At 47.0% G+C, this 13,852-nt stretch overlaps 1 protein-coding gene across 5 annotated transcripts; it reads right to left on the bottom strand.

The window, feature by feature from the left end:
* Positions 1-7,102: 7,102 nt before the first annotated feature.
* On the bottom strand, positions 7,103-13,444 carry C9H19orf12 (chromosome 9 C19orf12 homolog). 5 transcript variants are annotated; one of them, XM_065641197.1, is made up of 4 exons: positions 13,277-13,360; positions 11,894-11,966; positions 10,039-10,210; positions 7,103-8,413 (listed from the first exon to the last, which is right to left on the bottom strand). In XM_065641197.1, the coding sequence occupies exons 2-4, from the start codon at positions 11,894-11,896 to the stop codon at positions 8,148-8,150; spliced, it is 441 nt and encodes a 146-aa protein (XP_065497269.1). In that variant the 5' UTR covers positions 11,897-11,966; positions 13,277-13,360; the 3' UTR covers positions 7,103-8,147. The 5 variants fall into 5 exon arrangements, with proteins under 5 accessions (XP_065497269.1, XP_065497270.1, XP_065497268.1 ...); XM_065641198.1 differs by lacking the exon at positions 11,894-11,966 and adding an exon at positions 11,461-11,608 and having other exon boundaries at positions 13,277-13,324; XM_065641196.1 differs by lacking the exon at positions 13,277-13,360 and adding an exon at positions 13,074-13,162.
* Positions 13,445-13,852: the final 408 nt, after the last annotated feature.

The raw sequence follows: 13,852 nt of genomic DNA, 5'->3' as shown, positions 1-13,852 counted from the left end.
AGAGCCTGCCTTGCCAGCATCCTATTTAGCATTTTATTACTGACTTTTTCCCTGCACAAGCAACTAATAAACTGCAGTTAAGTCAAAAGTCTGTTATGTGAACTTTAGCTTGCAGACAGGCGCAGAGCAGGCAGCTGATTCCTACTGATACTCCAGCAAGTCTTCCACTTTAACGCGGTATTTGCCTGTCTCCTGCCTTCTCAAGTGACCGGAAGCATTTGCTGCTGCAGTCCCTCCCTCCCATGCCCAAATATTACACTCAGCTGTTGGTGTCGTTTGTATCCTTCACTGCTCTAAAGGTGAGCAAGTCTTCAACTTAGGATTTTGAACATCTGGTTATGTGGGGCTTAAAATTAACATGGAAAGGCAAGGTAGAAAAGTTAGATGGCCCCCTCATTTTGGCCTGAAAGAGGAGGATTCTTAGAGCCAGAGACGTTTGAGTAAATGCAGGTGGCAGTCAAAAGTCAGAGCTACCCTGGCTGCCTTTCTTGCAGAAAACTTCCACTAGTATTAAACAGAACTGCCTGCCAGGGAGAGGGCGGAAATCTAGACGAACTATCCATTAGCACGGTTAGCTGGGCAAGAACAAAAAATCACATTGGAAGTGCATACAAATATCAGAGGAATGAGCTAACTTACTTTTCTTCATCAGGATAGGCTTTACCCACTGGCTTACACGCCCCAGCAGGACACACGGATCTTCTCCAGCTGGGAGGGAACACCGGTGCCTGGGGAGGGACAGTCGGGGCTGATGGCACTTCTGTCCCGGCTCTGTGATCTGTCTCACCAGGAACCTTCCCGTCTCTGTGTTCATTCAGGGGCCGATTCTGACTCAGCTGGGTGATTCTCCGATTGTTTTGTCATAACATCTCAACACAAGGAGCTGCTCAGGGAGCTGCAGTGAGGTAAGGTAAAAATAAGACCTTCCAAGCTTTTGTTTTGTTAGATCAGTTTTGGCTCCAAATTACAAAGATTATTCATAATATCTTATTGACTGATACAAAAATAACAAAGCCTTCAAACTGTCATCACATTATACATACAAGGGAATATCTGAGTGTGCTCTACTCTAAAGCGGCATGTCAGAGCACAGGAAAGATTTAATTTCACCCTAAATAACTCCTGCCCACTGAGGCAGAGCAGGAAATAAGGAATACCAAACATTTACAGCCTGGTAGACACTCCTGTGCAGAGTCTAATTAGTTAAGGTCAAACACCAGTGTAAAGTTTTCATTCCCCTGCAACAAAGAAAGTAGCTACTTTACACAACCTAGCAATTCCCTCTTCATCCTGATTGCTGTGAACCTCTACTGACATTTATTACGTTCCTCCTTCTTCAATGCTCATGTCCCGACCGCAGGGTCTGAGCATGGTTAGCTGCATAATAGTCCTATTACATTTGTGTAACACACCATTTCCTATGGAGAGATTGCAAAGTGTTTAACAAAAAAGGCATTCAGGAACAAGATGGGAAGTTACTCAAGGTCACCCAGCAAACAGGCAGAAGAGCAAGCGAAGGTGATACCTCTTCGTGGGCCCAGCAAAATGGGCTTTCCACCAAGCCACGCTGCTGTACCTGCTGACAGCTGAAGTCTTGTCTTTGTTGGAAGAGCAGCAGCGACACGAGATGAAACCACACCATTTCGAGGGAATTGCAAAGGTACAGATGTTCGAATGCAGTGTCTTCACCAAATGTTGAAAGCCGTAACGTTCATGCTTGCTTAAATCCTTCCTGCTGAACAGTCATCCAAAGAAACAAATGCCTTCATTTTTGCAGACTTCAGAATGGTTTTATATATTTACCTCCTAGGCTCTTCTGGAATTCATAAATCACACTTAATGAGAAGTATTAGCACACGCTTACTGCAATTACATGATGAATGTTTGATTTCTGGCTTACAGCCTGAAAAATACATAGATTTCTGTGATCTCTAGAAAGGTAAAGATGAAACCTCATGTTTTAATTAGGGGCTAATAGCTTTAGTTCACTGCAATGCAAAGGCCTTTGGTTTCTGAAAAGCTTTCCAACCCAGCTGAAAGTCTGCCATTCAATTAGTCTGGAGTTATACATCAGCTAGTCAAGCAATGACAGCCTTTCTAAGGTAGTGCTTTCTTCACAAGAGCTTTTACTCTGGGGAAAATAATGCATTTCTTTTACATCCTGTGGCTGCACCAGTGCTGCTAAACTGCTGCTGGAGACCAAGCTCAGCAGGTCCTACCACTGCAGCTACGCAGGATTAAACCCTTGAGTCTGCCCATGTTTCACTAGCGAGCGCTACTGGAGCTGCTGCAACGCTGCGAGGAGAAAATGGAAAAAATTAATTTCCACATGAATCTGCATAGTCTTTAACAGAAATAGTAAGATTAGTACAAATGCTGTGTGACCGGAAATATGTGCATGTGAAAACACCAGAAGAACAATTAAAAGAGAGGCCTGTTTGGACAGCGAGGGATGCCATTTCATCAAGCGGAGGATCGTGTTGCTGCCATCAAGCCCTGAGACCCCACGCTGCTGAAATCGCAGCACAGACAGCGGGACAGAGGCAGAGGTTGCAGCAAATCACATATGCCAGTCCTCCTTCTGACAGCCCAGCGGGCTAACAGGAAGACAACAGCAACAGGATATAAAAGATATCCTTAAGGATATAAAGGATTTGTCCAAAAACTTAGTTCATCATTGACAATCAAGAAGAACCCAGGAGAGAAAGTGAGGATTTGACTTGTCCTCTGTGTTGTGCACAAGCAATCCCAGTCAGACCATTTAGACAGGTATATGAGAATATGGCTGTGTAAAACCAATTTGCTTAGTGACTTTGAATAATACAACCTTCTTCCCCTACCATAAGAACTTCCAGTGAGTTTTGTAACACTAATTTCCTATAAACCAACCAAACGGGAAAAAATACACGCTAACCACCATCAGGCTGCAGTCATCAAATTGCTGTCATCTGAACTAAACATGAATGCTGTCGGTAGCTTTATGTTGTGCATGCTGAACAGAATTTCACTTCTAAAGAAGAGCTATCCTGGCCCACCCAAGTCCTTTGCAGCATAAGCCATCCTCCCAAAAGAAGAGGTGAGTGTTACTGGTGTGACGGATGCACCGTTCATCCATGACAACCGGGAGCAGGTGACTGCAGCCATCCCATCCCAACCATGTCCCACACACGTATGGCAGGAGCTATAAATCGTGACCTGTGAGAGAGGAAAGCAGTTCTGCCAGGGCACAGCAGCCTGTGATCAGGCTACCGTGGACAATACAACACGCCGCACCGCTGGTATAATCTTAAACAATATGGTGAGAAATAATCAAATAATAATAACAAACTGCTGGTAGTGCCACACCCCACCGCTACCCTCAGTCAGCAGCCATCACCCGCACAGCCCGTCATCGCTGGCCGGTGGTGTCATTGCCACCTCGCACAAAAGTAGCTGAAGGGGGAAGCTGAGTGGCCGCCCAAAATCATCCAGCAAACCACAGCTGCAGCAGACCAGTTGGCTTCCTTCAGCAAACCGCCCCGAGTCAGGCAGCAAAGCACCTCTGCAGCACACCCTGCTTCCCAGAGCCCAGGACAGGGGAGCAGCCCCCGGCACAGCAGCCCCGGCCACCGGCTCCCCCCGGCAAGGACAGACCCTGCCCGGAGGGTTGCACAGCTGCCTCCTGCCAGCAGCCCACGCAGCCCTCTTGGAGAGATGGAGGCTGTTGGGGAATGTTCCTCCCCAGCAAAGCCCTCTGTAGGTGGAAGGAGAGAGGTTGTCCTTAGAAGAACTGCCCATGTAATGCTAATCCGTGCTACTTTTCATAGTTTAGTAAGATGTGAGAGCTGATGTGACACAAACAATGTAAATGGGCTGAGCCAAGAGCCACCAGACCCTCTTCATGGGGGCACGTACTCACCCCACAGAACCTCAGCTCTGAGGCTCAAAGCAGCTCCCTGCCCAAGCCCCTTTTTAGCAGATTACCGCTGCCGGTGAGGTTCTCACTGCCTGCTGTAAACGTTAATGGGATGTCAGAATTACCTGCTTTTACAGTTCTCCGTGCTCTCTGGAACTGCTAGATGTACAAGAGATGACCCAATTTCACCGGAATGGCTCCAAACCAGGAGCAAATCTGGATGTCACGGTGGACAAGACAGCAAGAAGTGCTGCTGTGTGGATGTGCCTTGCACCAATCATGTCTTCAAAGCAATCTGGAAAAAGGAAGTATTCAGCGGGTCATTCCAGAGAACCCCCTTCCACAGCAGAAGGATTTCACCAAAACCCTGTAAAACCTCCAGTTAGTGAGAATTACAGCAACTAATTAGCCAGTGTCACAGGCACCGTGGTGGCCACCATGGCGCACCACCTGAGCACCTGCTCCCTGCCCTTTGCTCAGGGTCTCCGTTCCAGTTCCCATGCTCCCCCAGATCACCAAGCCCAGGATCCTCCACGATGCCATTGGGAACGGGACCTTTAGGAAGTCCGTGCTGTGACAGTGATGAGCAAAAGACCAGATTTTCGCAGCCCAATGCTCCTCAGTCCTGCAGGGTCCGTGGGAGCAGCGGTTACACACGGGCCAGTTGTACGTGAGACGTGATCACCGCTCCAAAGGCAGGTAGAGCTGCTAGAGGTGCAGACTTGAAGGTGATAAAACCGAACAAAGAAATGCAACCTCCCAAAAAACAAGCAATTATTGTTTCCTCGCTTGCCAATCTGCCTGTGATCAGTCTTTGCAAACTGGCGGCTGCCCAGCTCACAAAATCCACTTGTCCTTCTGTAATCATGAGGGTAAAACCGCCTTCCTCTGCCTGATTGTGTATTTTCTCGCTATAATTAAATGTGACATGCAGCTGCAGTAAATATTTGTGCAGTCATAGCTCACATATGATAATCATCAAAAACCGACTTCACCAGGGAATGTATATGAATTCTAGTCTAGTCTGTAGCTAGGCTGATATTTCTAAACTAATACAAATTCATTAAAGCCAGAAATTTAATAGTCCACTAGGAAAAAAAAAGAACTTACCCTTACTTTTAACAGGAAAATATCTGTGTTATCCATATACTAAGGTGGTCTTGATAATATGAATTTAAGAAATAATCAGATTGCCACTAGGTGGCACATCTCAGTTGGTAATCTGTGCTTGAATTCACGATTGCCTTTTTTTTTTAATATTCCCTATCTTTGCTAACATAACACTTTATAATCATGCTTGCTTTCTATTTTTAAATCAGACAGCTTTAAGAAAATAAGAAAAAAAAAATACACCATCTGCCAATGAAAATCAAGCTTGATTCTGTCACGTCTAAACCCAAACCAGGTTAATAACCAGAATCACAGATGGTTTCTTTATATGAATATGTACATCTCCCCACAGTGACTCTTTCAGCTGCTTCCCCAAACTGCTGGCACGGCATCACCTCGTTTCCTAGGCGACAGCTGTGCCTCGCACCATCCTGGCACAGCTGAGATGGATTTCAGAAGGTTCCATCGCTGCCTGCGGCGGGTCCCGCACCGCCCGGGATGCAGCGGTGGGCAGACACCTCGCTCCAAAGAACAGCAACAGATGGGTGCTGATCCATTCTCATGCAGCTGCTCTTTTCCTTAGATGATCAACTCTGCTGGAGGATTCTTTTAACTTGTCCAAATCCCCACAAAAGGCTACATACCAGGTATCATCGTGACCTTGATATGATAGCACAGGGCTGTAGTCAGAGCAATAAAGGCAGAATTTGATCTTTCTGCAGCACTCAACGGTATGAACTGACAGAAACCATTGAAATACAAACAACGAAACCACTGTGGGGTGCCCCGTTCATTATCCCTCGGTAGTTACGTATCAGGGTCTCCTCAATCAGAAGTGGTTATTTCCCAATTCTCATGTGTCCAAACACACTTTGGATGAACACTTGAGCTGGCTTCTCTTCTTCTTCCATTACCAGCAGTGAAATGTGTTTCAGACCAAACTGCAAACCTATTGCTACCACTTTGAAAACAGGTACCTGCCATCTTCCGAGAAGTTCGATGAGAACCAAACCTGTTAAATGATACAGAGAATACATAGAACTCAATTCACTTCTTCCTGGTTCTACTTCAGTCATCTGAAAACCTGTGGAAGTTAAAGTTATTATAACAACCGAGAGCACGCTGCTCTGTGGCAGAGTCTAAAGTTTCTCGGGAGCTCGGGGCCAGCCAGGTTTAACGTAAGCTCGACTGGCCCATGTGGAACTCTGAACTACTTGAACAAACTTATTTTGGTACCCATGACACAAACTCCCTTTGTGTGACACTGAAGGCTGAAAGATTGTAGTTCTAACTCATTTATAATTTCTAAGGGCATAAAAAATAAGCATTTGAAAGAACACCTGAAGAAATAGAGTAGCATAGAAGAGCACAGGATTCACATAATCGAAGCTCCATTCATGGCTATTACACTGCTGTGAGTGACAGAAATTGATTTCGTTAGGTATCTTTGGGCCCAAATTCATGAATACCTGTAAAATGGGAGTCATGGTCTGAAACCACCCTGAAACCTGCTAATGATCTGTTTAAATACTAGATACTGTTATAAATAAATTGAAATCACCATCTTTCCCGTGGCCTGCTTTGCAATCAGATGTCGACTACTTTCATGTCTGTGTTTGAAGAGCCAATGAGAAGGTGGCAGGCTCCATCCCACTCTGTCTTTCAATCACCTGCTGCTGTTAGCAGTGGATTACTTCACAAAGAGTGCATTTAATTAGTGAAATAACCAGAAAATTGCAACTAAAAGTAACAGGGCACAAAAAAATATTACGATGGATATACAGACTGTGTAAAGTTGTAAAAAGCCAATTGCAGTGTGTGCGATCTGTCAACAAAACTGAACAAAGACTGACTTTAGGCTTGGCATTATGACACTTGGATAGGGTGAGGAGTGTCCACTTACCGCTCACTTCCGTCTTCCACGTCACTGGAAAAGTATTTTCAAGTGCTGAGAACAACCACTGCCTGGCACTCCAGGCACACGTGTACACTGAATTCATTAATGGCAACTTGCACCTGCAGAAGTAAATTACTCAACTGTATGTAACAGCAATATTCACCATTTAAAGCTCTAACTTGTAGAAACCTCACAACGCACAGAGAGATGAATCTTTATTTTAGGGGAAAACTGAAATTACCAGAGCAGTTTCGCTACATACAAAAGAAGGCACGCCTGCACATTGTTCTATTTACAAACTTGTCTTGCAATCATGAGCAACTGGTTGGGCTATTTGGCAACACGGCCCTCAGAGCTCACGGTGCCACCTGCAGCCGGTGTCACCCCACAGCAGCGCCAGCTGAGCAGCCCAAGGCTGCCCCCTCCTCACATTTCAGCACCAGGTCTTAGAGTTCAGCTGCCCTACAGCAAAACGCAGGCTGCTATGATGCTTCTTATCAATATGTTAATGAAAACAGAGGACCAGCTGTTTGGATTCAGTCAAGAAGCCAATGCTGAAATGACCACCCTAGTCCTTGGGACAGCACAACAGGGGCAGAATCAAGGTCCCCATTTTTAAATTTTTTTTAAAAGAGTATTCTTGCCAGGCCTTCCCATTCTAGGACACCATGAGCTACTGCTCGTGCACAGGTTGTTTACCTGTTGCTTTATGTCCTCCTTGGGCATTGGCTTCACTTCTTACAGAAAGGAATAAATAACTCAAGAGTTACAATAAAAATGCGACAATAAATAAGTAAGGATTGAGATCTTTGAGTTCACAGTAGAATAATCTACTTTCTTACAGCTTTCTTTTGAAGGACTGAAGCAGACAGTAGGTAAAATTCTTCCAAGTGCCCTGGCTGCTTTGGCACCTACGTGTCATTCACAGAAGAAACTTAAAGCACTTTCACAAATAGGATGAAATCTCCTAAACAAAACACAATGACTTTGGAAATTGTAACCAGTGATACATTTGCGTAAGAGAAGCGTAATTCCCTTCAGTGATTTTGAATTCATTCCTACTACAGTGTCAGTACGATGCAGTCATCTAATACTACCCTTACAAAACAAACACCCAACCCCAAAACACTACTTAGACCTGCCTACATTCATAATTAGTATTGATAACTAATAATTGCTATGTCGAAGAAACACAATTGTCAGAATAAAATTCTTTGAACTGTAAAAAGCCTGCTCTGGAAAGTTTTATTCTCCATACTGTATCTCTGCTCTTAGTTCTTTGGATAGATAATTCATCAGCACTCCTAACAACATCTGCTGGAGACTGGTATTTCCCATGACAAGAGCAGTCAGCTGAACGATATCAGTCCAGTCTAAGTTCCGGACAATAACAACGGCTTCATCATAGAGTTTCTGCTTCTCAGCAGGAGGCAATTCCGATAAAATCTGAGGGACCGGCCTGAACTGTCCACTAGTCATCCAGGCACCACACAATCCACCAAGTGCTCCTCCTAAAAAAGAGAGAGAGAGAGAGGTTAATCTTCACCAGTTAATGTTAAAACCTAAAATTCTATCCACAGCCTCCATCAACAACGTTCCCAGCTTTATGAGAAATCAATGCAGAGCTACGCATGCCTCTAACTAGGTCTATGCACAGTATTGAAAGCACCAAGAAGGATCCACAGCAATCAGAAAGCAACTCTTGACACAATCCAAGCTAATAGCTTCGTGCTAGAAATTGGAAACAGAATAATGCACCTTAGGGCACTGGTCTCTTTAGTATAAGTTCCACTATTAAATAAAACCACACCCAAGGAAGGGAAGGAAGGGGCCTCAGAACTGACTCTGTCTCCAAAATTCCCACCCGCAGCCACTGCTCCAAAAGAGTCATTTATGCACTCACAGGGATGCATTAATCTTCCATTAGACAAGAATTCCTTAATTTGCACACTTTACTCAGTTGGCAATTTTTCCCATGATACCACAGAAATACTTGAAAGCCCACGATGGCTGAATTCATCTTCACGGAACTTTTATGAGAACATCAATATCTGATTCAGGGGCACTTAATGCAAAAGCCACTACAAGTATCGATGTCCAACTTCCTTGTCTCTTGAGACAAGATTTGTTACACGACTGCACTTGTTCCCCCTAAGCAACACATCCACAACCCGTTCTTCTCAGAGCAAGCAGTCCTTAGAAAGCATCATACGCTGCAAGATTCTCCAGTGACCACTGCAAATGGAAGGTAATTCATTCTCTGATTGTTGGTGCATGGCAGCAATAAGGACAATCCCGGCTGTCCAGTCCCACACCTGTCCCAGCTCTTTGTGTCAGTGAAAGTGCACTTGATTGCAAATTCACCTGGAACTGCCCTGAAACGCACTGAAGACCCAGGGTCATTTACCTTTGTGATTTGAAAAGTTAAATCAGGGTCTTCTGGTTCGGTTGCACTGTAATCGGGACAAAGCTTTTGGTAGACTTAGTAGTTATTATTCTTATTCTATATACTTAGTAGTGTATACATTTGGTATACAGTAGTAGGTATACTTGTTCCAGTGCCTTCATCAAGTGCTGAAGAACACTGAGCTTGACTGGGAGACATTATGAAAGCTTAAATAAACAAACAAACAAAACAAGAAAACACATCCAAGAATAATGTCAGTGTTTCTCTTCACCTTGCTTAAGAATGAGGCCACCTACATGTTTACTTTTACTTCTAATTTACAGCTTACAAACTTCTTACAAAAGTTTAATTTCACTTCTTTGTTCCTGACAACTTCAGGCATATGTTTGTCAAAAATATTATTTTTGGCTGTTAGTTAACTCTGAACTTGTACGAGAAGTAAATACTCAGCTCCATTTTGCATTTATGGTTATTACTCCTCACAAATTATTTGGTCATTTTTTGTAATCCACCTTGCTAACTCTCACAGGCATACTGCAATTCACCCCAGTACCAGTGAGCCTCTGAAATGGTTGGAACCGCTCACATGAGCAAGGAGAATTCAAGGACCAAGGCCCACACCTTGTAGAGCCCCCAGTGCTGCACACCCCTTGCCTTCAGCCCATACCTGCTACACAGACTCGCTAGGGAGTTAACCACACTTCCTGTTCTAAAGCAAAATACACTTACCTACAGCGATTCCAGGTGGACCTCCCATCAGACCCCCAATAAATGCTCCTGCACCCGCCAGCAGCGCTCCTGACCCAGAGTGTTTGACAGCAGCTTTCATCCCCTTCTGCTGCGAGAGATGGCAGAACAGTTGTATCACATCGTCAACATTCAGGGGCATCTTGGCAAGATCCTGGAAAAAGACGTTCTAAGTTATCTTTGGATCGCTGCAACTAAATGTTGCTGCTAAACGAATAGAGTTCAGGAGTGTCTGAGACTAAAAGGACAAAGGTACAGTCAACACAGGAGAACAATACTTTTGCTTTCTCTTTCATTTCTGGGAAAGCCTAACCTACTTGGAAACTGCTGAAGGTTACTGAATCTGCACGATACCACAGTGTAGACGAGAAAAATCTGGTTTTATGACAAACTCAGAAGACTAAACAAGGTGAAGCGTGGCAGATGGCCTCCCCGCTGGCCTCCAAAAACAACAGGAACTTCTAGGCTGATGGAGCACCATGGTCACGCACACACCCCCTGGTTGACAGACAGGGCCTGTGACCAATGTTACACTTCGGTTGAAAGAAGTTCTGGACCACTACCATAACTGAGCACAGCTCAGACTTAACTGTGGTATAAATGGAGCTGCCAGAGACCCATATTGAGTTGGTCTTCCTTGGAGCAGTGGGTCTGCAGTCGAAGAGTCTCCTCCTTAAAAAGGCCATTTAAGGAACATTTCTCGGGGATTGAGACACCTCACCGACCTGGAAAGGGACCTGGGAACCCTTGAGAGTCCCCACTTTGTCACAGAGCGGGAAGATGCGCATTTTGAATCATCACTCTAGAGTTTGGGGATCTGATCCCTTGAGTTTGAATCGGCTGCGCAGTAATTATCTGCTAACTGGTGTGGAAACCTGTGTTTTAATGTTGTCAGAGTGCTGAATAATTTTGGGTAAACTCCGTTTCTAGTTAGTTTTCTGCTAAACAGTTCTGGTTAGAATGAAGTCCGTTTGGAGCTTATTGCCTAAACTGATGTATGGGTGGCTCTGTGACAACGACTACCAGCAATGAGAGACCCGAGAAAGTTTCTGTCTAATTCTACAGTGTACTGCCTTTGCCTCAAGGAATTGCTGTGTGCATTCAGCATCGCACACAGCTCTGGGAAAAAGACAAGGCAGAGCCCCACTCTACTGCAATCAGCAGATTAGAGTTGACAAATCTGTCAGGTATTTTCTCCTTGTCCTAAACCTCGCCACAAATCGGGCTTTTGTTTTCACATATCACTTCTTCTCCCCATTTTGTTACACGCTTAAACATTTCCACACTGATTTCTGAAGGCGGAAGGGAAGAGATTTCAGAAGGAGTCAGAGGAGAGATCTGGGACTGGGAATAAACAGGAGGCTCTATATACAGGGCATCAGAAACACAACGGTGTTCGCGTACAGCAGTCTGGACTTAGCAGGCAGGCGAGATGACTCCCATTATCTCGTTCACTACGATCCACCACGTCGGAGAGCCGACAACACGAAACAGCTCTCGCCGAGAGTAACGTAATCTGCTTTTCCCCAAACTGACTGACTTCCACGATTTCCTAAAACAACCGAATCGTTATAGACGTAGAAAGATGTTTTGTGAGCAAAGAAACACGAAGCTGAGGCATCGGGTTCCTGCAGTGTGTGGAAGGTGCTGTCCACAGAAAGCCACCGCGTTACTGCATCCACCACCACCAGCACCATGTGGTTTCCTTACGGCAACGTGGCAGCTCGAGCAGTGCAAAGGTGATCAACTGCTCCAGGGCTTCTCTGGATAAATAAAAGACTCTTTCACGACTAGATTCAAAGTGCAAAGCGCTTCGGAGTGAAAAAAAACCACAAACCATAATGAAAACAGGAATCACGCTGCTATCTGGTGGCGTACAAAGTGCGTCAAACACACAGAGTTGTAATAACCTGGAATAAAAAAAAGCAGGTAAATGATCAATGGGAATTATCTCCTTCCAATAAGACTAAAGGAAATTTGAGGCCTAACCTGTCTAGACGCTTAGGATATCCCGCTTACCTGGACTGCTAAATTACAAGGTATATGTGGAACACTGGCCGTAACACCTTCAGCCCTTAAGTTTTTCTAGACCCACTCAATGTCTTTTAAACTTATAAATTGAGGGTGGATTTTTTTTCCATTCCCTAGCCAGCTCCTCCATTTTGAAGGCAGTATTCAGAAAACAGTGAGTTACAGGTCACTTGCATCAACTAGCTGATATTGAAGCCAAAACAAATAGATTTGCAGCTAAGAAAAAAAGAGCTGACACTTGGAAAATAGAGCTTGGTCCCTCTAGAGACACTTGGCACAGAACATCTCAGTGGTATCTTCAAAATCTGAACTAAGCCTGAAAATTGAAGATGCTTTCCCTGACTCACTACAAAAACAAATGACAGCTCACTACAATTAATCAAAGTCTTCTGAAGGTTTTAAAATTTATTAAAATCTTTATGGCTAAAATAGACTGGGCATAAAATGTAATTATAAACTCGTTCAAACAGCTGAAATTTAATTACAGTTCAGATATATTTTTTTACCCTCCGACAAGGCCAATTTCGGGTTTACTACTGCTGAAACGATGATTCAGCTGCAATGTAACTTGGGGGGAAAAAGAAATCAGCGCTCAGTGAAGGGGTCAAGCCGAGCCCAAGGTTTTTCGGCCTCTCCTCGCCGCCCCCAAAGCGAAGCCGGAGCAGGGGCTGCCCCGCCGGACCGCGGCTCGCCCGGGCCCCCCAGGCCCCACGCCGCCCGCCCCGGGCAGCCCCGGCACCCGCCGGGCTGTGGGCCCCGCGGCCCCGCTGCGCACAGTCCCGGCTGCCGCAGCCGCACCCCGGCCCCTTCGGGGATCTTCCCGGCCCCCGCAAACGCAACCCCGACGCAGGGCCGGGCTGGGGGGAGCTCCCCGGGCAGCGGGGCCCGCCCGGGCAGCGGGCAGAGCCGGAGCCGAGCCCCGCGGCCGCCCTTCCTTCCTTCCCTCCCTTCCTCCCTCCTCCTCCTCCCGCCTCCCGGCCGCCTACCGGAGCGGGCAGGGCCGGCAGCGCCCGCGGCTCCCGGCTCAGAGGAGGCCGGGCAGGACTCGGCCGCGGCACCGGGGGAGGAGCGCGGCCCGGAGACCCCCCCCGCGCAGCGCAGCTCCGGCCCTGCCCACCCGCGGTGCCGCTCCGGCGGTGGGGCCGCCCCGCCAGGGAGTGCCGAGCGCCGGCAGCCCGCCCGCCCTCACCTCCGCGCCGGCCGGGCCCGGGGCGCGCTGGGAGCGGGGCGGTACCGCAGGCCCGGGGGAGCGGGCCCGGTCCCTCCGCTGCAGCCGGGTGTGCGGCGGCTCCCGCGCCTGCTCCACGGGGAGGGCGCGCGGCCCGGGCCGCGTTAGGCAAGAGGTGCCGCCGCCTCCTCCCGCCTGCCCCCGCGGCGGCACCGGCAGCACACCCGGCCCCGGGCCGCCCTGCGCGGCCCCCGCCCCGCCAGGCCAGGGCGGCACCGCTCCCGCGGGGCTCGGGGCTGGTTTCGGTACATAACGACGCGCCCCGGGGAGCATCTGCTGCTCGGGTGCGCGGACACGGCCCTTGTGAAAACCATTACCAAACGTCGCATTTCCAGGTGCTCTGCTCTGGACGGCAACCTCCCATCGCAGCTGAGCGGGGGGAGGAAGAAAGGGACTTTGCCACAGAATGCTATTACCCTGTTTCCCCGAAAATAAGACAGGGTCTTTGATTAATTTTTACTCCAAAAGATGCATCAGGGCTTATTTTCATGGGATGTCTTATTTTTTCCATGAACAACAGTCTACATTTATTCTCGA

Source organism: Caloenas nicobarica, chromosome 9 (genome assembly GCF_036013445.1).
Source record: "Caloenas nicobarica isolate bCalNic1 chromosome 9, bCalNic1.hap1, whole genome shotgun sequence".
In the NCBI taxonomy this organism is placed as follows: Eukaryota; Metazoa; Chordata; class Aves; order Columbiformes; family Columbidae; genus Caloenas; species Caloenas nicobarica.
This window is presented reverse-complemented; position numbering and strand designations above follow the sequence as displayed.